This window comes from Poecilia formosa, unplaced genomic scaffold (genome assembly GCF_000485575.1).
Source record: "Poecilia formosa unplaced genomic scaffold, Poecilia_formosa-5.1.2 Scaffold445, whole genome shotgun sequence".
Lineage (NCBI taxonomy): Eukaryota > Metazoa > Chordata > Actinopteri > Cyprinodontiformes > Poeciliidae > Poecilia > Poecilia formosa.
This window is the reverse complement of record NW_006800384.1, coordinates 251,559-278,706: the sequence shown is the minus strand read 5'-3', so window position 1 is coordinate 278,706 and position 27,148 is coordinate 251,559. Positions and strand designations below refer to the sequence as shown.

At 39.4% G+C, this 27,148-nt stretch overlaps 2 protein-coding genes across 3 annotated transcripts in view; one reads left to right on the top strand and one right to left on the bottom strand.

Annotated features, from left to right (window-relative positions):
* The window catches only part of cenpp (centromere protein P), a 98,695-nt gene that overhangs the window by 50,252 nt on the left and 21,295 nt on the right, over window positions 1–27,148 (bottom strand). The gene's annotated exons all lie outside the window — the stretch shown is intronic.
* On the top strand, window positions 52–8,764 carry LOC103155744 (asporin-like). The gene is made up of 6 exons (XM_016663783.1): window positions 52–120; window positions 2,650–2,965; window positions 5,194–5,304; window positions 5,437–5,530; window positions 6,755–6,893; window positions 7,884–8,764. The coding sequence occupies exons 1-6, from the start codon at window positions 52–54 to the stop codon at window positions 8,082–8,084; spliced, it is 930 nt and encodes a 309-aa protein (XP_016519269.1). The 3' UTR covers window positions 8,085–8,764.

Genomic DNA, 27,148 nt, shown 5'->3' with positions numbered 1-27,148 from the left:
TGAGACAATCTCAGCCTGATGTTTTCTGCAGGGAAAAGATTGACATGAAAAATGAGCAACAAGGCCAACAGGCCAACGGCTGTCTGGCTGGAGTGGAAAAACCGGCCTTATGACGGCTGTGTGGGAGAAACTGGGCTGCAAACTAAAAAAAGCCTGTGGGAGCAGCAAGGTTTAAATACAGAAGATAATACTGTAAAATACAATTGAATAAGACAAATATCCCCATTTATCATTATGCAAGTTGCCAGATTTTCCTGTTTGTTTTAGTTTTCCATTGGTGCTCCAGGTTTTTCCACCAAAAGATGAATTCTCATCATGTCTGAGGCTGAGCTGCAGATGGTGGAAATGAAATGGGTTCAAAACCTGAATTAACCTCTTTCTGTGTGGAGTTTGCATGATATCAACCTTCTCAGGTGTTCTTGTTCTGGTCAGCTCTGCATCCCCAGAACCAAAACTAAACATGAAGAAGCAGCATTCAATTCCTATGCACCACAAATCTAGAACAAACATCCAGAAAACTGCAAAACAGCTGAAACGCTGACTTCCTTCAAGTCTAGACTAAAAACTCACCTGGTTGCTTTTGAACCATAATTAATCAAACACTGATCAATATATTTGACGTGCATTGATGATTTTAATTATAGCACTGGACAAAATGTAATGTTTATTACTGGTTTCTCAATTAGTGACTGTATATTGTTTTTATGACTTTTTATTTTTGTATTTCTATGATGTAAAGTACTTTTGTACTGCCTTTTTGTTGAAATGTGCTATAGAAATAAACTTGATTGATTGATTGATTGAAAAGGCGACCAGATTACACGAGAACCAGAAAAACCCAAGAAAGTGACAATTCTGCTGCAACGTTAATTTTTCTGTTATTTTTGTGCTGCAGAGTTAGTCTTTGCATAGAAGTTCAGAATTGTTTAATTTTTATTCCAGTATTCTAATTTTCTGCTTTTTCTGAGGTCAGTCAAACTGAGAGCAAAAGGTCTACAGGAGAAACGGATCGTCTCTTTTTATCCTTTTCCTGGTCTTCTGTCCCTCCAGGCCTCTTCTTCTAATTTCATTATTTGGACAGCGAACTTGGGAACAGGTTTATCTTTAATCACTGAATGTTTAAAAGTTAATAAAGTGTTTTTTTTTCTGAGCAAGCAATCCCAGAAAAGATTCTTCTGAGCTTTTAATGGATGACAGTCAGGATTTCTGTAATTCTTTACAGATTAGGCAGTATTTAGCTCATTTTATTACCAATTTGAATATCTGGGTCTTAAATCAGTTTGCAGTGTAGAACTTCCAGGGCCAGTGAATATAGCTGAAATGAGAGAAACAGACAGAATATGGAGACAGAGGGTCAGAGCCAGAATCCCAGACTCGCTCTTATTGAAGCCAGTCGTGATGCTGAAGCCAGAATTTTTGAAGGGCGCTCCAATAAAAAGAGATTTTATCCAGATGGAGCCCACTGCTGAGAGGACAGTTGTGTTCTCCTCATCACAATTAGCGCTAAAGGAAACACTCAAGACCACAATGTCCTATTAAACAGACATAATTACATTAACATGGGAACTTCCCAGAATCCCCCAGCCTCCATAGAGTCGCCGTTAACCACATGAAATAACATCTCAGCTGAGTTGGAGCTGCAGGCGGAGAAGGAACGCAAACAGTGCGGACTACTGTACCACCTGACACAGCATTGATTGATGGGCTCATAATTAAATAGACTGGATAAACAAATGTTCCCAATAGCTCCTGGTTGTGGAGTCAGAACGGCCGGGGTATCGACTCAGGTCACAAACCGTCGATTTATTTCACTGCTTCTCAGAACCAGAGCTTTCNCATTTTATCCAACTTTAAACGAGACATGCATTGTAATCCTGCTCCAGAAGAGGGAAGACGGTAAGTCTGGACGAAAACAAAGGATAAAAACGATAATAATGAAGTGATGAAAGCAGCTTGAGTCAGTGAAAAATCACATCACAACCCAACCACTCCTGGTTCGACTCCAGACCCAAACAGATTCCTCTACAGAGGCTCCACTAAAGGCCTTTGCTGTTAGCAAAACATTTCTTTTTATCCTTCGCCTGGTTCTGGTCTGGTGACCATGCTGTCAGCATTTATCGTATTGTTTTATAATTTATACATTTTTTTATCATGATGGTCGTTTTGAGTTTTTGTTGTCCTGATAAATTCCAGTTCACAATGTTTCAAATCCCAAAAACTGTCCGTAGTGTTGGGATTGTTAGTTTTATTTTTTTTTTTTTATTCCAAAGTTCAATGAAAGCATTAATAAAAGTTTAGAAGTGTAAAATTTATTAAATGCAGTTATTTTTTGTAGTTTAATGATATATATCACACATCTTTATCTGAATGGTGTCCCAAGTAGGAATGTATTTCAAGAGCAGGTTTTGTGTTTGTGGGGCTATTATTGCACACAGTCAGGTACCTAAGAAAATAAACCACAATGGAACCACAAAATATTGTGATGAAGCTTTGCCCACCCCTACTGTCAGCTCTGAACAACTTTAAAACAGTCGTACAATGAACAAGAAAACAGAAAAAAATTGGTAATTGAGCATCAAGACCTGTTGTGGTCATTTGTTGAAATTTGTGTATTTCTTCATATTGAAAGGAATATTTAATCACTTTTAGAGTTTCTCCCTGTTGTCTATTAATCACATCAAACTGCTGCAGTGCAAAACATTGTTCCACTCCTACAGAATAAGATTTGGTCTCATCTTCTCCCACCTTCAGGGTTTGTTCCTGATCAACAACAAGATCTCCAAGATCCACCCCAAGGCCTTCAGAAACATGGACCACCTGCGGCTGCTGTACCTGTCCTACAACCTGCTGACGGAGATCCCGGCCAACCTGCCTCCCAACGTCATCGAGCTGCGCTTCCACGAAAACAACATCAACCGGATCCAGAAGGAGGCCTTCAAGGGCCTGAGGAAGCTGCATGTGCTGGGTGAGGAAACCTGAACCAGGGTTATAATTCGTTTAGGTTTTTTCAGTATAGATTAGTTTTAATTTGTTGTGGCTTTCTGTTTATCTAATTCAGTTAGTTTATGTGTTTTCTAGTTAAAAATATTGTTTAGTTTGAGTTTAGTTTTCATTAGTTGCAGCAGTAGTTTTAGTTTTTCAGACTATCTGATTTTTAGGTGCAGAATTCAAAAAGAATAAAGTATTGTATTGTGATTATGGATTGGATTGGGTAATGAATACTCAAAAGACACTCTTTTCAATTATTGTTGCTGTTTTATCCCAACTTTTGCTGCCGCCATTTCTTGTGGACTAGAGTATAGAGTGTAGGTCAAATTTTGTTTGCCGATAAATTTATCCCAGAAGTTATTTTGATAAATGATAATTTCGTTGTTTTGAGACAATTTTCAAGTATTTATTTTTTACCCTTGGACCGGAAGTTTTTTTTAATTTTTTATATTTTTAAAAAACCCAGAAACAACAAATGAAATTAATTATGAAATAAATGTGAACAAAACTGTCCTTCAAGAAAAGGCCTCGTTGAGACTGAAGCACCAGGCTGAAGACTTTTGTCGTCCAAAAATACTTCTGGTAGAAAGGGAGAGAAAAGAGAAAAACAATAAACCATGCATTTTGAAATTATTGAGCTAATTTTAATTTATAATGCGATTATAATTGCTTTAATATTTATTGTGACTGGCCTAATGGAGTGCCAAAATTTGCCAACAACTGACAAAAACTGCTTTTGTGGGGGATAAAAAAAGGTTTGTTTTAGAATCGCACAATATAGTTCCAGTTCCAGTTTTTCCCCATTAATAACCGCTTTTATTTATTTCAGTTCACGAAAAATATTTCCTTAATTTCAGATTTTGTTATTTAGTTAGCTATAATAGAGCTGCTCTGAACTCAGCATCAGGTGTTAATTAGACCCAGAACGTGGCTGCAGCACAGACTGAGCCTGAGTCAGAAATCTGCAGCTGCACAGAACAGAAAATAATGTTTCATCTGAAGAAATAAGCAAACACATCCTCAACAGAACAGAGTTTAGGCTGATTAACCACAACTAAACAGTATCTAAAGTCTGAAACAGCCAAACGACAGATGTAAGAAATTAAATGATGCCGTTTTAAATTGGTAATTAGATGCACCAAGACAAGAGCTGAACAATAAATCAATAAGAATATCGGGATTGACACGTCATAAATATCAGTAGATAACACATCTGATAGAATATTCAATATTCAACATGTGGCATATTCACTGAACTCTGATCCAGAACCATAAAGCATTCTGGGAGGTGGAGGCAGAGGAAAGACTTTAGTCACTCAACCTCTCAAGGCTAGCTAAGCAATGTCAGTGGCATCAACTAACTCACTCACTCACTCACTCTACAGTTACCTAGCAACTCACTCATTCTTTGGTTACCTAGCAACAACTTGCTGAGTGACTGGCGCAACAGCAGTTTAAGGTTTTGTCACTGTGCCTTATGACTGCTTTAAAATCAAAAACAATGGCATGGAGAGAAAACTGTAGGTAAAACAGTCAGGCCATCAGTGTGGCAGGACTTTAGATATTTAAAACAAAAAAACCAATCAGTAATTATCGATATAGACTGATACGAAACACTTACATCGTGATAACATTTAGATTCTGGATGAAACTAAAGACTTTAGTTCAAAATGAGCCGAACTGAAGGCGAGTTAATGCAGAACTCCCTCCACCTACAAACTATGACTGTCCAGTTTTTTCCAGACCAGGTACTTTTAGGTATTTTCCAAATTCCAAGTACAGATGCAGAGTTAGTTAATAAGTGCGTACCTAAACATCACATAAAAACGTTTGGAAACAATTTTCGAAAATTGAATTTTCAATGAAACACGACTGGAACAGACAAATGTGACTTCAGGCGATGTTTCTGCTGATCAGCTGATTTTATTCACAATGAGCTGAATATAATATACGGTAATAAAACCACCAGTTTCTAACTAAAACATTATTTTAGTTAAAAGCACCAGTTTCTCCCCATCAGCAGGTCGATGTTCCACCCTGAATCTTTGTAATTTATTATATTTACAGCTCATTTAACCAAATGTGTGCAGATCTCTGGGAGCAACCAGTGCGGTTTCCATCGTACTGTAATTAACCATCCATGTTCGCCGTCATGTTGATGGATGAGCTCTAATGGATCCAGATGTTGTGTGCTTCCCCAAACAGAGCTGGGAGCCAACCCTCTGGCCAACAGTGGGATCGAACTGGGAGCCTTCGACGGCCTGTCCACTCTCTACATCGGCATAGCAGAGGCCAAGCTGACAGCCGTCCCCAAAGGTCAGACACCAGGATGAAGATCCTCTCACCTCATCGTCACCGCGACATGCTGCAGTCGTCCTCTAACCCTCATGACTAATCAGCCATTTCATCACAAGCAGCTGGATTATGATGGTGTGTTTTTCCTCCCAGCGCTCCCGACCTCCATCACTGAGCTGAGTCTGGACTACAACAAGATCTCCAAGGTGGAGGTGGAGGACTTCAAGAGATACAAGAACCTGCAGAGGTGGCGGCCATCCACGGCTTTTTCTGCAATCTGTCAATGCACCGTCTGTCTCAGCATGTAGTTCTACTGGCGGCTGCTGCCTACAATTACTTTATTACAGAATCATCTAGAACAGCCTTTCTTAAACTGTGGTCCGTAAGATACTGCATGTGAATGTTTAAAAAGTGACGCAGACAGTTAGCTTACCAAAGGATTGTGTTTAAAAATAATAATGGATAAGTAGCTTAAGAACGAGTCACTCAAAAGAAAAGCTGAAAATATCAGTGGAAAAAAAGCAACGGCAGGACTATTTAATTCATGTCACTTCAACAGCTGTTATTATTTTTATTTAATTTAAAAATATTTATTTGGGAATTAAATAAAGTAGATGAATACGGTTCAGAGAAGCGGGTGGATAACTTTTATATTTAATGGTGCAGAAAAGTTGTTTCTGCCACAGCAACACAAGTTTACTTTTTATTATGTTTTTATTATTGCTATTATTATAATTATTATGTAGTAAAGAACAACTTCTTTTTTTTTTTATTTCCACGTTTGACATCATTGGAAAGCCTAGGATTTACACTTTCACAATCTGTAAATAACTCAAAGCACAGCAGACTAGTTCATGGTTCTGTTGTGGCCACTGACTTTTACAAAACAGCACCACCCCTTTATATTAGGATGAACAAAGAAGAAAGCAGTAAGTGAGTTAACAGACTAATATTGTACATATTAAGTCTGCCAGTGTTTGTTAAATTGGTTAAGTGGTTAAGTGATCCTCTGTCTGAAAAAGTTTGAAAAACACTGACCTACAATGATCTGTCCACTAGTTTTTTGATTCTTAGATTATAGTAAAATATTTTTATCCAAGAAAAGTTATTTTTAACAAAACACTAATTAATTCAGCATAAGTTTTAAAAATGTCTTCTTTCTTAATTTACTAGTATACTGTGTCATAAAAATCCTATTGGTTAAAATGTTATTATATATTTGCATTTGTAAACTACAGTGTAAAAGTGTGTAAAAACATTAGTCGTTTTTTCACTGACACTAAAAACCAAGTTGGACCTAGAATGGAACCCTGTGGTACACCTTGATGTTTACGTTGGTATGCATTAGAAACGATGCTGTTGTTGATGATTAATTATTGTCGAAATCATCGATTATGTCGATTATTATGTTTGCGGTTATAGCTTCCAGCAACTCCTCCAGACATTAACACCTCTCCAAACATTCTTGCAGGTTAGGACTGGGCTTTAACCAGATCCGGTCCGTGGAAAATGGCAGCCTGGCCAGCATCCCGGAGATCCGGGAGATCCACCTGGACCACAACCGTTTGAAAAAAGTCCCAGCGGGCCTCAGCTCCCTGCGCTACCTCCAGGTGAGCGGGCACCAAAAACAAGTCCGGGGCATCTCCAGGACCGAAGTTAGCACTTCATAGTCCCTCTTTAATGAAAAAATTTATTTGAAAAAGATGAAAATAGTTTTCAAAGGAAATAGTAAATATTATAAATGAAAGTCCAGTTAATTTATTTTCATAGTGATTCACATTTAAATCCATTCTCAACCTCCAAAACATTATCCAAAGGAATTTTAAGAAATGAAGTAGTGTAAATTTCAATAGTGGTTTTCTGAATGAAAACGGCGCCCTCATGTGGTACCATCAGAAAACACAAGGGTTCCTACAGAGGGACTAAATGTTCAGATGTCTCAGAAAGAGTCTGGCTGATGGTAAGGAGTCTAAAAACATTCTGGTATTAATTAAATTAATCTGAACTGATAACTGCACTTTTTAAGCTGCATTTTGTTTTAATTTAAATAAAAATCAAATATATGTTGCTGCTTTTATCCATAAAATAACTGAAGGTAAATTGAGTCTAGTTATGCTGAAGTTTTCTTCCTGTTACAAGGAAGTGTTTCGTTCCCGTTGCCGAAGGACTGCATTCATATGATTGTAGTGAATTGGTATGAAACAGATTTATTTGATATTTCCATGTATATATATTTCCATATATTTGGACTAAACCAGACTTGTTGATTTAGTAAGCTTTAGTAAACACACGTTTATTTATGTAACTTGCGTTATTTTCTAATAAGTGGATAAAGGAACAAATACATCTCTGCAGAACTTTTCTTTTTAGGTTAACTGCTAAATTAAACCAAAGCAGCCTGCAAACATCTGACAGCAACATATTTGATGAAACTCAAACTGAATCCTTTAACTGACCCCTGAGGATCTCCAGATATCCTTCTATCTGCTTCAAACCCAACAAAAGCCTAAATTTCACCACAATATCAAACACAGACTGGTGGTTTGGTTTCCAGGATATCACCAAACCAAATTAAACACAAACTCTCTCTGTCTGCACAGGTCATTTTTCTTCATGGCAACAAAATCAACAATGTGGGATACAACGACTTCTGCCCCAAATCTCCCAGCGAGAAGAAGAAACCGTACTCTGCCATCAGCCTGTTCGCCAACCCGGTGAAATACTGGAGCATCCAGCCGGCCACGTTCCGCTGTGTGGCCAGCCGACGGGGCATCCAGCTGGGGAACTTCAGGAGGAAGTAGAACAAGATGGCGGCCACTCAGAGACAGACCCAACATCCTCTTATCAGAAGGAGGGGGAATAAAACCCTGTAGGCTGAAAACTGTAGGAAATTAGACTCATTTCTCATTATATTGGCGTATATTAGAAACGATGCTGTTGATGCTGGTTCATTCTCTGATAAATGTTGAATCATAAGCTAACAGCAGGGGGCGTTTACTGGGCAGTCAGTATTTGTATTTTTATGAAAACCACTCTGACTTTTATTATGGGCTTTAAATAAAGATGCTTTTTATTCTTTTTATTCTAGCCAGGATAAGATCCACCTGATTTTTGTAAAACTTTATAAAATCTCTTTTGAACATTTTTATTAATGTTGGGATGTTATCATTTCAACAGAGGACAAAAACTGTAACATATGAGGTGCTTAAATATTGCTTTTCCCTCCTGAATAACTGGCTCCAAGTTGTTGTACGTAATCTGACTGCATGCCTGTGTCGTCTGTATTTAGAGGCTGAGGTCCGTTTGGATCAGAACTTTGAGTCCTCTGCAGGGCCGAGGACAGACTGTTCGCTTGTTTCATCCAGACAGCTTCTAAAGTCCCAACCTGGAACGTCAGAGCATCTTCTGTTTCAACATGTCTCCTCTGAAATGGTGCTATATTTATTGAGGATGTCTAATAAATAAATCTGAAACACCTCAACCATACTTTCACATCTTTGTCCCAAACAACAAGTTTAGGTGGAAAACAGAGATATTTCTGCAGTATCATACAGCAAGCATGCAAGAAGAAAAACTATGCAGGATATTTTAGATTCTGAAAATGTAATGAAAACAAATAGTTTTATTGTGACAAAAGATGGTTTTGAAATGTTATTTCCTTAAATGCATCCAACTTAGAACAGAATAGAAATATCCTTTACTGTCCCAAAGAGAAAACATTCACGTTTAACTGCAGCAAAGTGACAGAACCTTAAGTCATGTAGGTTCACATAAATGTTAACATATATAAAAACAAAACTAAGAATAACATATTGTACAATAAGGTCAAAATTACATAATAAAATCAGTTACAGTTATCAACAATTAAAAAAAGTATAGAAATTAAATTAGATCCCTGCTTATTCCTGTTTCAGTTTTTTTTTTGTTTTATGGATCATATTGTAAAGAATATGCAACCTGGGAAGCTGAAGTACTTCAAAGTTATTTGCAATGCAACCAATCCAATCCAATCCATTTTCTTGGTGCTGATTGGCTGAGCCCCAAGAACAGAGATAAGGAAGACTGTAGATGTTAGCTTTTAACCATATTTATTGCACAGTGCATATTAATGTATATGCGGTGTTTCACCAATTAAAAGGCAGCTATACGCGTTTTAGGGGAGGTCTGACGTGTTCATGGATCTATTGATTGTGGTTAATAACCCCTATCATTACCGGGGTTTATTGCACAGATAAATCCAAATTAGGCTCCCCATTAATTTTTAAAGCAGATAAGTCATTTTATGTTAAAAAAAAAAATCCATTCCTGCCAGAGTTTTAGCATTTTGAATGACAGTTTTAGTCAGAAGAGTTCATTTACCACAAGGAGGAATTACAGACTGAGTTCCCCACAGGTCGCTGTGGTGCCGGTTTGTTGGGTCTCCAAAATACTTTTCTCTGTCAACTGATCCCTTGACTATTCATCAGTAGATAAAATATGAGAAATATTCCCTTTAGGAGACCAAATTTAAGTTTTGGGATTTTGCTGTTACCCCTTTTGTTCTGGCCAGTTTTAAGTTACACATTAAAACTCAAGTTTGGTAGCCCAAGCCAAATTATGGCTTCCTTGTGTTTGCTTTTTCCCCTCAAAATGTTTACATATTTCTTAACCGCAAAGATAAAAAAGAGCAGAAAAATTAGATGTAAGCCTGAATACAAGTGAAAACAAAAAGTTGTAAAAGTGATGATGTATAAAGTTTTATGTGGTTAAATTAGGAGTTATTTTATGCCAAAATGATTTACAGGCTAAAGTTAACTGGCTAACCAAACCACAAAATCCTATGAAAAGGGAACTGAGGCTGAGCCAAAGTCCAAAGCGAACTTCTGAAGATCAGGTTTAAAAGTATGAAGAAATGAAGGCTGTGTCTGGGTTCTTATGCACATCGCAATAATCCCTTATATTGTTCTCTGGAAGGATCAGGAATGCTGTTATTGTATTGTGTCACAAGGGGGCAGCAGAGGAAAACTGTAGCAACAGCACTGAGGCTCAAACAGCTATTAACATGATGCTTAGAGAGTTCGGTTCGTTTCCATGGCGATTCTAGCGGCTCCTTTAGCTCTGCTTTGGTCTCCACTGAGATCTGGAGAAAAACTGTCAGTCAGTGTTTTCCTGCCTGGAGTCAGAAAAGGTATGGACAATTTAATCAGTGTCAAAGGTCACAGCTTTGAAAGGAAGGAACTCCCAGGCTCTTTACTCTCTCTCTGCTAGCAGTAACTCTTCATGGTGAAACACAGCATTGTGCTGGAGGTGAAAACCTGAGATTTTTCTTTGACTCGTGGTTTCTCCAGACAGCCAACACCTGTCTGAACCGAGGCAGAGCTGCAGTTCCAGGATCCCAGCGTTGAGCTGTGTTGCTGTTTCACTGGTTTCTGTCGGTTTAAATGACGACTGGGTGAGAGGTGGGGAGCAGCCTCACTCTGTCTGTCTCCAGGAAACATATGGAAAAGATCTGCCGCTTGGCCAGGCTTCGTTCTGCCACGTCTCACACTCACTCTCTCTCTCTCACACACAGTCTCAACCTCAGGATTTTCACTCCTCTTCATCTCCTCTGTTAGTTTCTACATCACTGCCAGATTTCTCCGTCTTCCATCAGGTCATATCTACCTGCTGCACATTTTCAGCTTACTCTGCTTGCACAACTGTGGCATCATTGTCTGTTTTTGTTTAGCTAGTTGCAATCTGTCACTCTGGCCAGCAGGTGTTACTAAGCCCTTCACAATTGACCTTTAATGCCAAATTCAAGTCAGTAATATATCAGAGAAAAATAGAGTAGAAACTTCCTTTATTGTCCCTCAGTGGGGGAATTCAGGTGAACCAGCAGCAGGTTAGCAACATAAAAACATAACTGTTCTTAAAAGAAATGTGCAATTAAAAATGTACAATATGTGCATGAATGCATGCACTCACAAAAACAAAAAACAAAATAATGTCAGAGATGTATGATCCTCTACAGGGAATGTACTGATATGAAAAATTAGGCCAATAATGATATTCAGTTATTAATATTGCTATTAATATTGCTGTTCGGGTTATTGATAACTGATATTTACCAATATTATTCCCCCATACTTTCAACACCCCACAATCCTGCACTGCATCACTACAACGGTCACATGACCAAACTTATACCACATGAAATATAATCACAAACAACAAGATGGAAATAAACATCGTATCAGTCCAGTTTTACTTATCAGACCGATCCCAATATGTCAAAGTATCGGCAGGCAACCAGCATCTATGTGGAGCTTTTCAGGGCTGAACAACTGTTTTAGATTTTTTTTTTTAATCATCCTCGGTGTTTTCCAAACAGGAATATTATCCGAGATCAACTAGGATCAATGAGTTGAGCTTTTCTACAGCCATGGCAGGAAGAAGAACCAGCATTAATCCCTTCTTGGACTGTCAGTAATTTCTATTAGTATTACTTTCTCTCTTACATAATACTCGAAAGCAGAGGTTGGTTTTGATTCTGACTATATTTGAAAGCTAAAACCCAAACGATATGGGTTCAAAGGGCAAACGAGAAGGACTCTGAGGCTTTCACTGACATTGACTGTAAGGAAAAATGTCAATAACTGGAAACGATGACGACCGTTTGCAGACATCAAACTCAAATGTCTTGAGCAGAAGAAAAAGAAGAAGTTTTAACAGATGCTTCTGAGAAAAACAAATCGGGGAGCTGAGTGTCTTTTTTTTTCTTTGCTCCACAAGTCCAAACAGAAAAACCCGTCCTCAGCACAACTACACTATTTTTTTTATTTTTTTTTTTATTTTTGAAGTCTGTTCTGCTTCAGCCAAAAAACTCAAACAGCTAATGAGCAGAGTCTCTGCAGACGGCTGCAGATGCTTTCAGAGGAACCCGGCGCTCCAGGATGCCAAGATCACGGCAAAGAACGCTCAAAAGTTGGAGAAAATTGGACATTTAGGCTTTGAGAACTCCGTCAGCACACAGTTACTGTCCAACAAAATCTGAAACATAGACCACCAGCTCACCCAGAAGCGGGCCAAGGCTTAATGAGGCCAGTGAAATTAAAATGTTTACAGGCGAGCACTGAGAGGCCTGTTTGTTCTTGTGAGACAATCTCAGCCTGATGTTTTCTGCAGGGAAAAGATTGACATGAAAAATGAGCAACAAGGCCAACAGGCCAACGGCTGTCTGGCTGGAGTGGAAAAACCGGCCTTATGACGGCTGTGTGGGAGAAACTGGGCTGCAAACTAAAAAAAGCCTGTGGGAGCAGCAAGGTTTAAATACAGAAGATAATACTGTAAAATACAATTGAATAAGACAAATATCCCCATTTATCATTATGCAAGTTGCCAGATTTTCCTGTTTGTTTTAGTTTTCCATTGGTGCTCCAGGTTTTTCCACCAAAAGATGAATTCTCATCATGTCTGAGGCTGAGCTGCAGATGGTGGAAATGAAATGGGTTCAAAACCTGAATTAACCTCTTTCTGTGTGGAGTTTGCATGATATCAACCTTCTCAGGTGTTCTTGTTCTGGTCAGCTCTGCATCCCCAGAACCAAAACTAAACATGAAGAAGCAGCATTCAATTCCTATGCACCACAAATCTAGAACAAACATCCAGAAAACTGCAAAACAGCTGAAACGCTGACTTCCTTCAAGTCTAGACTAAAAACTCACCTGGTTGCTTTTGAACCATAATTAATCAAACACTGATCAATATATTTGACGTGCATTGATGATTTTAATTATAGCACTGGACAAAATGTAATGTTTATTACTGGTTTCTCAATTAGTGACTGTATATTGTTTTTATGACTTTTTATTTTTGTATTTCTATGATGTAAAGTACTTTTGTACTGCCTTTTTGTTGAAATGTGCTATAGAAATAAACTTGATTGATTGATTGATTGAAAAGGCGACCAGATTACACGAGAACCAGAAAAACCCAAGAAAATGACAATTCTGCTGCAACGTTAATTTTTCTGTTATTTTTGTGCTGCAGAGTTAGTCTTTGCATAGAAGTTCAGAATTGTTTAATTTTTATTCCAGTATTCTAATTTTCTGCTTTTTCTGAGGTCAGTCAAACTGAGAGCAAAAGGTCTACAGGAGAAACGGATCGTCTCTTTTTATCCTTTTCCTGGTCTTCTGTCCCTCCAGGCCTCTTCTTCTAATTTCATTATTTGGACAGCGAACTTGGGAACAGGTTTATCTTTAATCACTGAATGTTTAAAAGTTAATAAAGTGTTTTTTTTTCTGAGCAAGCAATCCCAGAAAAGATTCTTCTGAGCTTTTAATGGATGACAGTCAGGATTTCTGTAATTCTTTACAGATTAGGCAGTATTTAGCTCATTTTATTACCAATTTGAATATCTGGGTCTTAAATCAGTTTGCAGTGTAGAACTTCCAGGGCCAGTGAATATAGCTGAAATGAGAGAAACAGACAGAATATGGAGACAGAGGGTCAGAGCCAGAATCCCAGACTCGCTCTTATTGAAGCCAGTCGTGATGCTGAAGCCAGAATTTTTGAAGGGCGCTCCAATAAAAAGAGATTTTATCCAGATGGAGCCCACTGCTGAGAGGACAGTTGTGTTCTCCTCATCACAATTAGCGCTAAAGGAAACACTCAAGACCACAATGTCCTATTAAACAGACATAATTACATTAACATGGGAACTTCCCAGAATCCCCCAGCCTCCATAGAGTCGCCGTTAACCACATGAAATAACATCTCAGCTGAGTTGGAGCTGCAGGCGGAGAAGGAACGCAAACAGTGCGGACTACTGTACCACCTGACACAGCATTGATTGATGGGCTCATAATTAAATAGACTGGATAAACAAATGTTCCCAATAGCTCCTGGTTGTGGAGTCAGAACGGCCGGGGTATCGACTCAGGTCACAAACCGTCGATTTATTTCACTGCTTCTCAGAACCAGAGCTTTCCATTTACCAACAGTATGATAATTTTCCTCATGTATATGAGGAATATGCCTGTTGCGATAAACGATAAATCAATTAATCGCACGATAAATTAAACCTATCGACCTCATTTTAATTATGGGCTTTATCGTCTCTTCCTGCCTTTTTTCTTTCTGTTGATGACACTGAATGAAAAAAGGCTCAACTCCGGTGCTCTCCACTGACCCTCCCGTCCTCATTTCCTTAGTGTAATGTCCAGCGCACACTACACGAATTGTCGGGCCATTTTCAAAACCTGAGAGACACATTAGCCGACAGAAATCTTAGGTATAACGGTTCAATCGGGTTCGTCGTGCCGTGTGGTGTCCAGCCACTTGGGCACAAAATAATGACAAGTCCAGTTAACTAATTTAAAATGGGGCATTAATCAATGCTTTACTAGAATCTTCCTGTGACGCATGTGGCTAGAGTCAGCGTAAAGTCCTGACTGAATGAAAATCATTATAACCTATTTATGTCACGTTAACGAAGAACAGCTGAAAACTTACCGGGTTTATCAACTGCAGTAGCAAATCTCCTTGTCATTTCTATATTCTTTGTATGAAATGTTGAATAAATATTAATGTTGTTTCCACATATCATCTCCAATGTCCGACTTCGGGTTGCCTGTCAGCTGTTTGGGATTCCCCTCCGTAATTTCCCCTCAGAAAGCACGGAGGAGAATCCGCGCTTTCTGATTGGCTACCTGTCACATTCAGCGTTAAGCTCCCAGTCGGGGAAAACCCCTGATTTAGATCGGAGCGGCCACGACGATCTACCATAACACACCACACACTGCAGGATGATCGGTTACGAAATCACCAGCGACAATCTTAGATCGGCCAACGAGCTAAGATTGTCGTAAGGGGAAAATAGGGGCAAAAAATCGTGAAGTGTGAACTATTGCGACAGGATGTGCCCATCTTCTCTTTTTAAATCTAGTGATTACTGAAGGGCAATATAGTATACAGACTTCATAATCTGCACTCTTTTGGTTGAATGCAGTATTTATTTCCACTTTGGCTTTATGTTGTTTAGTTTTTATTCAAGTACTTTTTTTGTTAATGGAGACTGAGAATCCATTTTGGGTTTTTTTTGGTTGTTTTGTTAATTTAGTTTATCAGTTCCCGTGTTATATGTTCTTTTGAAAATAAAGTGTATCTATCTATGGCAGGAAATCACATGCATTAGTCATTTCCATTAAATCAGTGTCAACTGGTCTTGAAACAATATTATCGTTTATCGCAATAATTTTTAGACAATTAATCGCTCAGCAAAATTTGTTGTCATGACAGGCCTACTCATGTATGCAGGTAACGTGATGTTAAAGAGAAACTAAAGTCTCAGGAATTATATGAGAGCAATTCGTCATAAGAAAACCTGTGGAATGATGTCTCAGATGCTACGTAAACCACACCAAGAGTCGTACTGTTAGAGGCCAAACATTAGAACTGACCTGACTGTCATTCACTTACAGAACCAGAACCAGCTTTACTGGCCAACATTAAGTGCACAAACAAGGAATTTCACTTTGAAACCACATGATCACAGCATGCAGACATCAAGTGGAGGAAATAAAAAATCAACTTGTACATCTATGTGCATGTAAGTTGGAGGAACTAATAGGAAAATGTGAGCCAATATCCAATATAAAAGCCACTGTAATGGCAGACATTAACCAATATATATATATATATATATATATATATTTCTCTACTAGGTGCAAAGGGGAACAAACGAGGACATAGCCTACATTGCTTCTCTGCTTCAGCTAAACTTTCTACAATCCTTTGCTGCATCACTGTAACATGACCAACCTCTTCCCCTTTCCCTCCAGACAACAAAGCAAATGACAACAAGATGGAAGTACACGACTGTAGACATCGGTCCAGTTCTACTGATTGGACTGAGACAGTTATTGAGATGTTTAAATTGACTCAGAGAACATGTCTGAACAGCATCTTCCCGTTCGTGTGCCATAAGTATTATCGTAAAAGTTTTCGAAGTGTGTGTGAGGGCCGTCTTTGGTCTTTGATTGTGCCGCAGCCAACATCTGTGCCTCGGTGCAACTGGTGCGCGAAGGCTCCTCTAGTATATGGAGCACATTTTGTTTTGCTATTCTTGTTTTCCAGCAAAATGGCTGACTCCTCAACATCTGTACCTGAGATGTGCTACCCTTACTCTTTACCCCATCACTGGACCTGACCAGATGAAGATGAAGTTATGGCTCCTAGCCAGGACTCACTACCAGGATAATATCTGCCTTCAGCCTCCAGAAAGACAACATGCAGCAGCTGACCAATCCTCCATGTGAAACACGAATCCAGGTTGCTGGAAAGAGGCAACGGCCAGAGTGAAAACAAAAGTCTAGGAGAAGAAGGTGTGCCTTCTTTCAGGCTGTGAAGCAGTGAAGCAAAGGTTCTGGTTGTCCTCTCTAGATGTGTCAGAGAATAAGGCAAGAGCATCATGCTGGTTTCACAAAAACAGAACTGTGTTTCTGTAGAGTTAAACTGGTTTCTGCTGGAGGTTGGACGCCACTAATTTTTAAGGTCTGTTCACAAGAAAGAAGCCTAACCCAGAATTTTATTGTCTGTTGGCTATAAAGAACCAAAACAAGCAACTAAAATGAAAACAGCCATCTGATTAAGATACTCACACTCATGATCTTGGCTCCATATTTTCCAAACCTGACAACCCCCCAAGTGGGTCCAAGAATGCATCCTGCTGATCCAACAATTTAGTGGCAGGATGACTATAAACTGAATCACTTTCAGACATTAATAAATCGACAGAGAAAAGAAAGGCTGACTGTGAATTATTGTCCAGACTGAAGAAAAAGAACATTTTTGGGTTCATCGGTTCTGAAGTTGCTGTCTGGGAAAAAGAAAATGTTCAGAATGCCGGGATAACAGGTCCAGTAGTCACCAGAGTACCATACCAACGCAAACTGGAACCCAGTCAACCAGTAATCCTCTCCACATGTTTCAGACTGGTTTGGTCCAAACCATTGTGTCCCAGTTGACAGTTTAATTGGAGCGGGTCTGTTGTCCAGTTCTCACAAAGAAAGTCTGCTGACAGACAAAGAATCAAAACAGGAAAAAGGAAAATCTGTCTAATTTACAACAAGTTCCAATAGGTCTTTGGTGCTGGTCCAGTTTACTTACAACTAGCAGCATTTAAAGCTCCGTCCTCTGCTCTTCAGAGCTGTGAGTTTAACCATACAAAGCGTCTATATAATGAAAGTAACATCCCAATACAGCTGAAGCTGTTCACTTTTGAAAAGCCACAGTATGCAGCACTAATATTACAGAGCGTTCTGTTATTGTTTTAGAACTACATGTAACTCAGTCCACTGAAGAGTTGTTAAAATAACCAATTTCTCAATATAATAGATACTTAAAGAAAGGTAATTCACCCCCAGGCTGTGAATGACATGAGTGGGCAACTAGAGATTATTGACTGCACCTGAATAGAAGCTGCACCCATTACCTTTAAAACTAAAAAAGTACATATATGCTTATAGACAAGGCTGCACTGGTCTATAAGCAAGTGATCTCCAAGTTGTAACATAAAATATGTACACAGATTTATAAAAAAACTTTTATGGGAGTGTCAGAATTGAACAGGCTCAGAATTACTTTGTCATACACTTCCTCAGTCTCCCTTTCATTGCTGCTCTCAGTGTTGCTTTTGTCTTATGACAGATTACCCCTTGAACTTGTGCCATCCTCTTCATCATGCAGACATCCAGCTTTTCAAAACCCATTGGTAAAAATCCTTAAATTAGCCACATCGCAATTCTCCAAGTGTGTGAAAAAAGTAACGACTTATAGTTTGGGAATTACAGTAGCATAGAATGGAGTGGTATCTTATGGTATGGTACTAAATGGTATGGTGTGGTATGGTATCTTGTGATCTAGTACTAAATAGTGTGGTATGGCGTGGTGTGGTCTGGTACTAACTGGTAAACAAAAACACACACACATTGTTAAATAGAGATGCACGGTCTCACAACACAGTCCTTTTGTTCGCTCAGTTTATAAAAGGCTGCAAAGAAAACATAAGCTTCTACAAAGCCTGCCATAATTGCTGTCACAAAGCTAATGAGTCATTCAGTCATTCAGCACTTTGAATTGCCTTGTTGCTGAAAATGGGCTATATAAATAAAATTACCTTACCTTACTAACTGGCATGGTGTGGTCTGGTACTAACTGGCATGGTGTGGTCTGGTACTAACTGGCATGGTATGGTATGATGTGGTTGTATGGTCTGGTACTATATGGTGTGTTATGTATTTCCAGCTAAAGGAGAAGAACAGTAACATATTTGTTTAGAACAATATTTATGGAGTGGTGAAAATATAAGAGTAAAAATGAAAGACCCATAGTGCAAGAAGTTTGTGTTCAGGTTGGAAAGAGTGCAAGTAAGGCTAAAATGTTATTGCCTTTGCTCACTATTAGTAAGTGTGGTAGCACCTAAGTGGGGATATTAAAAGCACTCTTGTTATTACAAGACCAGTTTGAGAGCCTTTAAACCATCTAAACTTTATGTGACCTCACACGAGGTCTGCACTAAAACTGAATTCTGGAGAGCTGGATCTAAAGCTTTGGTATAAAGCTTGGCCAGTAATTACTAGAGTCATTATACTCACTACATCCTTTACATGAGTACCAGGAGAAGTGTTTAATCTTAGTCATAAATACGATTGTTAGTCTACATTAAACATCTTAAAACGTACACAGCAGCAACAACATGGGCAGGAATTCTCACGACTGGAAAACCCTCACATGAAGGGGGCCAAGAGGGACTGACACTAAATCTCATGCTGGGATAAGAGTTTCCAGGCTGTGAGAAGCATGAAAAGCTCTTTACTGTAAACACCGAGCAGCTTTACAGAGACATAGGAGATTCTGATAAATCCACAACACAATGCAGACTAGAACTCCTGGTTAAACAAAACAAAGCATATGCAGCTGAGTTAAATAAAATCAGATAAAATCTGAGCAAAATCGCTACAGAAAAACTCTGACAAAATTGAAAAACAGAAACAGAAAAATCCAATAATATTGAAATTAGGACCACACGATGGCTCACTCTCATATCAAACTGACTGGGAGGTATAATCAGTTGAAAGCCGCTAACAGACATTTAATCTTTTCAGCAACCTATCAGTCTTCTATCACAGAGAGCAGCATGTGGACCATGATAAAGCTGTATGTCCAAGGGCAAACTTGAAATCCCGGCCTTCCTCCTCATGCATCCAAAACATCTGCTTTGCATCTTGCCATAACAGCAGGAATCCTGCGGTCCAACACGGCATCTCTACATGAAGCCAAGGCTTCATGGTAATATGGTGCAAATCAAGCACACACTGTTAAAGTAATGACCTACAAAGAAATCAGCTTCATTACTTCTTCCTTTAAGATTCATGAAAAAACATATAATGTGGAAAAACCATTAAAAACAGAACAATTGTATTTAAAATGAGAAATCCCAGGAAAAGACAAAAAATGCTGAAGAAATTAAATCCTAACCTGTTGTTTGTAAAACTAAAGTGGTGGTCTCCTTCTGGAAGCTGCAGTCGTTCTGTTTTACCCATCAGGCCGTCCTCCGGGACTCAAATTCCAAGGCCGATTGCCAGGGTTTGAACCAAGACTCGGCAGAAGGAAAAGAACTCACTTCTGCGGTAAATTGGCGGACAAAATACCTCTTCTAGCCCAGGAACTCCAAATTCCAAAATATAACAGGAATAACAAAGAACGCTCACAGAAAGTCACCTCAAATAACTAATTTAATTTAAAACTGTTAAGCAGCAAGAAAAGAAAACAAAAGACTATGTTGAAAACACTTTTGCATCTTTCTGGTTGAGCATCTGATGACGGAGCAGTTAAAAAACCCCACATTTAACAGATTCTTTGGCAAGCTCAAAGAACTCCCATGTTTAATGCTGGATTGAGTCAAATGTTTGGAAACTCAAGAAGTTTTTCATTTTTCATCGCATAACGCCACCACATGGGAACTGATCAGTTGTTGGACTGTGTTCTGCACTCAGATTTATGTCATATTGTGGGATATCGCAACATGGTGTTCAACTGAAGCATGATGTCTCTGGAGATTTGGTGGGCCAAAGAAGACGAGACATATCTAAAAGCTAGTGTTGGTACTTGATTAAAAGTTTTGATCAAGTTAGTTCCTGGGTTTGTAATTAATTAACTGCAAGGAATCGAAAGCTATATATATCAGCAAAATAAGCAACGTTTTCAATTCAAAAATAGTTTTTGTTTCTATCTATTCAATAAATAGATATGAGCTCAACAACAAAGATATTTATAGTTTTTAAACTGGTCATTCAGGTTCTTCAACCACTAGATTATTGCAAAGTGCTATTAGAAGCAGCTTTGTCGTCCATTGCTGTTGTTAGCGGATGTCCCTTGCGCATGAACTTTACAAGTGTCCCAGAAACATGTAAATAAAAAACTTCTGGCTCCAGCAAAAACTTCTCCAGCAGAGGAACAGTATCTCAAAGCCATATTGAAAAAACTGGAACAAACCCAGAAAGGACATGACAGAAGCTGGGAGATGTTTCAGTTGAAATCTGTTCCTTGGTAAGTTCCCTGTTAGTGTTAACACAACTGACTTATTATTAGTGGCAAACAGCAAATCCCCAATAAAACCATAAAAGATCTCCAGAAAAGCTGGAGACCAGGAGCAGTTTGAAGGATTATAGGGAAGTCGAGCTGTTTGGATTGAAAACAAGAGGAAATGAAGATAGGTCAGAACTTTTTAAGCCACTGGGTGTATTCACCTGCAGATTTGCTTTAGTCAAGCGAATCGTTGCTAAGATCTTGCACCTGCAGAAAATTATGGCACAAATATAATGCTGTTAAAAAGTCTTTGCACCCACCACTTGCTTTCAGGCCCACAAGCTAAACCCAAGCCTGACTACTGCCAAACTAGCCTGGCTGTTGCAATCCTGCAAAAGTGCTCCATCTGGGGTTTTTCCCCATTAAGCTGGATTTCTCAAGATGAATTTCAACTGAGCCAATCAGCAAACAAAAGGAGGAATTGTGAACAATGATGCCAAGTTTCTGTGCTGCCTTTGGTTGTAGTTTCAGTCTATGTTGGCCACATTTCCAATATTCAGCAATTAAAGTCAGAGCAAGACTTGGCAAACATCATTTGACTCGGCACTCTCTTCGCAGTGGGGGTTGATTGCTTACAGTGGACATAATTCCCAGAAAGCTTCATAGCAGGTTCCTTCATGGTCGTGCTGGCGCATTACATTCATCATGACCAAATATTAGTGATTGGGTAATATCAAATCCAGTCATTTCAAACTTCAGCAGAGTCCACCCCTTGAGCAAGAAGTTGTTTCTCTATAGTCGAGGGTCTAGACCCTCTGGATGAAGCAAAGTGTAGAACAAGGAGCTGGTATTTACCAGGCTACTGCCAAACCTGCAGGGTCAAGAAATCACTTAAACAGAGGCAGTCTGACAACATGAAGTAGGCTACAAGAGATGAAAAAACATGATCTGATCTAAAGAAAACCAAGAACAGAGGACAAAAAGAATCAGTGATATCTATCAGTCTGAACAACAGTGAGACACAAGTGGAGAAGGCATTCAACCTTCCCAGGAGAGGCCCACCTGCCAATATGACTCCAAGAGGTCATCAACAAATTTTTACCCTTTTTGGCTCAAAAAAGTATTTTTGAATTTGAAACCATCCAGGAGGACCAAGAAGAACCCAGAACAACATCTAAACCTTTGCAGGCCTCCCTCACTGCCTCAGATAAACTCAGAGATCATTATTCAAGAGAGACATAAATGTCATGGGAGATTTCCTAGACTAGAGTCACTGCTGACCCAAAAGAACACAAAGATCCGTCTTATATTTACTATAAAACATCTCTAAGAGCTTAGGGAAGTATTCTGGAAAGGCAAAAGTGGAACATTTTGTCAAACCATAAAGCTTTGACGCACACTCCACAGCTGCTTTATTAGGTCCACCCAGTTAGTAAATCAGAAACTTGCTAGTGCGTCAGATTCAACAAAGTTTTGGTGCAGACTGACATGATCATCGCATAGTTTCTGCAGATTTGTTGCCAACTTGCTTTGGAGAGCAACACAGTCAAGAGAACATTGTCATGTTCAAGAAACTAGTTTGAGATAAGCTGAGTTTTGTGAGCATTATCCTGCTGGGAAAGAGCCATCAGAAAATGAGTTCATGGTCGCCAGAAAGGGATGGAGATGGTCTATCTCCATCAGGCTGTGGTGTTTAGATGATGCTCAGCTGGTATCAATTGGCCCAGAGTGTACCAAGATATTATCCCCCACACCACAACACCATGGATCCATGCTTTGTTTACACCAAGATCTGCCACAACCTTCTTCATGCCGCAGACTCATCAACGTTCCAACCAGATTCATTTGATATGGAGAAATGTGGATTAAATCCAATATGAGATTCGCAAACCATGACTGTGACAAGTACTCTCCTCTGACGTCAACAAGGTATTTACATTCACTGAGCTACTGCTCACTGGATATCTGTCCCTTGTCAGTCCGATCTCAGTAAACCAGAGAGACGGTTAAGAGCCGCAGACCAGCAGTTCCTCCAATATACTCCAATATACAAGCCTTTCTGGCACCAGTAACCTTGAAACGTCGAGTCAATTTCTTTCTCATTCTGATGCCCAGTTTCAACTTCAGCAAGTTGTCTTAACCAAGCCCAGAAACACTGAGTTGATGTCATGTGATTAGAAGAGTCAAACAGTTCAAAAGCTGTACCTTTAAAATGTTCAGTAGTCATGTTTGTCCATTTACATCAAATAAAATGTATTTATGGACAGGGTAGACTGAATAATTAACTATTTGCAAACCTTTTACTAGATGCAAAACCAGTTTGCAGCCAGTAAAAATCAGTTTATTGTTTCTGTGTCTGGTCCCAGATACCCAGCGGTGGCAGCAGCTGTAGTCCCACAGAAACCTACTTGACTCTTCTATGCTTGCTTCTTTTATGCGTCGTTTTGAGTGAGCGGTACGGGTCGGTCCGGCTCGGTACCCTGTTTTATGGTCCGTCGTTTTCAGGAGAGTTTCCACCTCCAGCTGGAGGCTCACTGGGCAGGCGAGTGACATTTTTGAGTCGTGTGACGCCATTAGCTCAGCTCTAACTAGACCTTACGGTTGTCCTATGGATCTACAACTGAAGGGAGCCTAGGAATGGTGGTTCTATGGGCCACTTTTATAATGGAAACAGACAAATAGCATAACGACCCGTGGAAACGAGGCTTGGAAGCTGTGGAACCTGCAGTAACTGCTTTGTGTTAACATTAAATTCCCAACAAGTCTCTGAGCTGCAATAAAAACCACCAGCATTGGGTCTGCAGCTGCTGGCAGCAACCCAGAGCAAGCGGGGTGGCTCTGCCACAACCAAAACACACGTTTTTCATCACCGTGTTAATACATCATGTCAGTTTTCAGCCCTGCTCCATCCCGGCCCGGCTGTCTGGTTCTGGGCCAGGTGGTCCAGTGTTCTGCTGTGACGTGGGGTATGACTGTCATTGCTTATCACTCTCCTCCACCTGCTCACAGTCACACTGACTGCATCAGTCAGAACAAATGAGCCAGAAAAGCATTTTCCAGTCAGAACTGGGGTCTTCGGATCAGAGTTCTGCACCAAAGATAAACTGGAGATTTGGAGCATTTAGTACCAGAACTTCAAACAGGTTGGCTTTATCTGTGCTTTGGACTCAAGAAGTTGTTATTCTTGGATCCTTTTCTCCATCTGGACCAATTTAACTGATCAATACACATACTGTGATGACCGAACAGTCGCATTAAGCTGAAAATAACTTCTAGACTCATTAACATACAGATCACTTTGATTGTTTTCATATCTCCAATCCTGGACCATCTTTCTCGTTTCTATTAGAGGAACAACCAAGAACACTTAAATCCATAAATCTAAAGCTGGAGTGTGGTTGACAGCAGATTATTTCCTATATTGCAGAGTGCAGAGGAAGCAGAAGCTGCAGCAGTCGGATAAACACTTGCAGGCGCTTCAGGCTGCACATCTGCATGTATTTAGAAACTAAATGGACTCCTGCTCCTCCTGTTGCCGTGCTGCTGTTTGGAACCGACCACTTGAAATCTGACCTCTCGCTGCTTCTATGGTGACTCCGTTTCAAGTCGTTGGGTTGAACATAATGCTAGCAGCTAGAAAAATTAGCCTTCTCATACCTTATCTATGTGTATTGATCTGATGTCAGATAAACAAACAATGGATGGATAATCAACCTTGGACCAATTGTTCTCTGATGCACTAGGCAATGAAATAAACTAATGTTTTAATTATGATTTTGGTTCCAAACAACCACAAAAATTTTTTTTAAAATGGTTATTAAAAAATTATCACATTTTGCTTAAAATCTGACGTATGGTCTGAAGACATGTGGTGAGTTTTTCATCTTTATATTACAAAAGGAGAGTTTTTTCATCTCATTGGAGACTGAAAAGAAGTTAGATTTGGTGCTTTGCTACAGATAAAGCATTATAGTAGCAAAGAAAAAGAAGCAAGATATGGATATAGCCGCATCGACACATCAGTATTGGTCCAATTAATTGGGTCAATCTACCTTCTATTTTCTACAGATCTTTGGCTTTTATTGGCCTCGTTTAAAAACTTTGGCCCTGAAGTGTCTTTGAGCTACTTGATTTCTAAAAACTGTTAAAATATTAAATAAATAATATCAGCTTTACTGAAATTTTTTCTATTGTGTTGATTGAGCTCATATGAACATCTGGTGGACTTTGACCCCTCCCTCTCTTAATGAGTGATTTATAATCATGTGTGTCAAAGTTGTTTTGGGTGGTTTCCCCTTTAAAGCAGCTTTATTGGGAAGTAAAACCCCAGTGAAACAACCCAACAGCCCAAATTTTGCTACAGAAAATCAGTGAGCCTAACAAACACATTCTCTAGCTCCTGCTTCTCTTCCCACACTCATAAAAGTTTAAAGGTGCTCCTAATTGCTAACACACCTGTGACAAAGCAGGCTCATGTTGCTGGGATGTTTATATTCTGGCTCCGGTTCTCTTCCTTTCCTACCGACGGCTCAAACAGTCACATGTTTTCTATTTAACTGTTTTTCAGGGGAAGTCTCCTTCTCCTTCTTATGGAGTCTCAACATACCCACAGAAACCCTGCTGGGAAGACTAACGTCTCCATCTCTTGAGGAACAGCTACTGAGCTTTACAACTCGGCCTGGATGGACGGAGGAACCTCCAGGAATGTTTAGTTTTTATCTTGGTTTATATCAAGCTGCTGTTTGTTGACATCACTGATTTAAATCAACGCATAAATGGAGACGAACAGCTTAGAAACAATGTTCTCACTTTCTCCTTCTGGCTAACAATAACTACAGGAAGCTGGTCTCCCTTTTCTATCACCAGATAAAAAACAGAAGCAGCTTTATTAGTTTCCACTAACTGAGCCTCAGGTTCAGAGGTCAGCCCAGCAGAGCACATCATCAGAGTTTTGTTATGGTTCCATTAAATGCTGTCTCCACCAAGAGGCTGAAGCTGATCTGTGATTGGTTGATTCAGAGCCCTGCCAGCAGCAGGTTCAGCTCCGTCTGCTTGGCTTTATTCTATGTTGGCTGTTTCACCGCATCAAACAAGGTTTTATTGATCGATTTATGGAGGTCCACGGTCACAGTTTACCAGAAAGAAAAAAATCCACTGATGCTTCCAACGATTTTACCAAACAAATCAACTCTTGGTTAAGAAGATTAAAATTAAGGTTAAAATTAAAGCCTAATATGAACCAAACCTGAAATCTGCAGGCAGAACCGCAGTGAACCTTTCTACAACTTTTTTATTCCCAACCAGCGACCATGAGGAAGGAAGCAATAAGAAACCAAAGCTTCTGCTCCAGGGAAGCTCTGGTTCCAGTCTAGTGAGGTCAGGAGGTCACGGTCCAGGGAGGGAGAAGAGCAGAGCCACGCCTCTGCAGGTATGAGCTCTGTATCTGTTTACAGCAGGAAGGACTATCATGTTATTCTAACTAGTCTTCTGCCTTGTAACTGTGTTTGTGAAAACCTTAAGTTACGTCTGCCAAACTGGGAGATGCCCAGTTGTCTCATGCAGGACACGTTTGAAACACATAAGACCCCTTGCGTGCCTCAGATTTTTATCTGTTTAACTGAGGGTATTGTATCAGACCCTGTTGCAAATTCACATCACAGAATCTTAGTGGATTCCTGGCTTTTTTATCCCAAATCTCAGGTAACTTTTGAGCTTCGTTCATGCACATTTCAGACTTTACAATGTCAGAGAACAGCTAGAATATTTTCCTTTAATCAGAGGAAGTTATACTAAAAAACTATTTCTATATCAGAAAATTTTCAAGTTTTTCTGAGTTTTTTGGTGTAAATTTCCTCCTCTGTGGTCAAATTGTTATTTTTCTGAGATCTACAATGAACCTCATATTCTCTCATATAGATTTGTATACAATAAGTTAAATCAGGTAATGAATTTGCACTGAATAAATCCAGGTTTTAGTCAGTAAACAGACTGGTGACCTGTCGGTAAGGAGGACAGGTTGATGATTAACATCAGTCACTATTTCTAATCTTGATGATGATTAGTGTCCGTCTAAAACTGGCTGAATGTTTGTTTTGACAGAAGAGGAGAGAAAATCAGAGACAAAAGGAGGAAAAGTTTGCATAATGAAGGTTTGATTGTGAATGATTTCTGACAGTGTCTCTGCTGGGCATCAGACTTTGCTCGAGATAAAACACTCTCACTCTCTTATGTTGTCAACTTTCATCTTTTTTGCTCCCTCTGCAGTTTCTGCTCCATCCTGGCCATGTTTAAGGGACATTTCAGAGGAAAATAGATG

Coding starts and splice junctions, on each gene's coding strand:
- LOC103155744 (XM_016663783.1), top strand. CDS start 52: ATGAGCAACAAGGCCAACAGGCCAACGGCTGTCTGGCTGGAGTGGAAA. Junction 5,305..5,436: donor GCTGACAGCCGTCCCCAAAG/GTCAGACACCAG, acceptor TTTTCCTCCCAG/CGCTCCCGACCTCCATCACT. Junction 5,531..6,754: donor AGATACAAGAACCTGCAGAG/GTGGCGGCCATC, acceptor ACATTCTTGCAG/GTTAGGACTGGGCTTTAACC.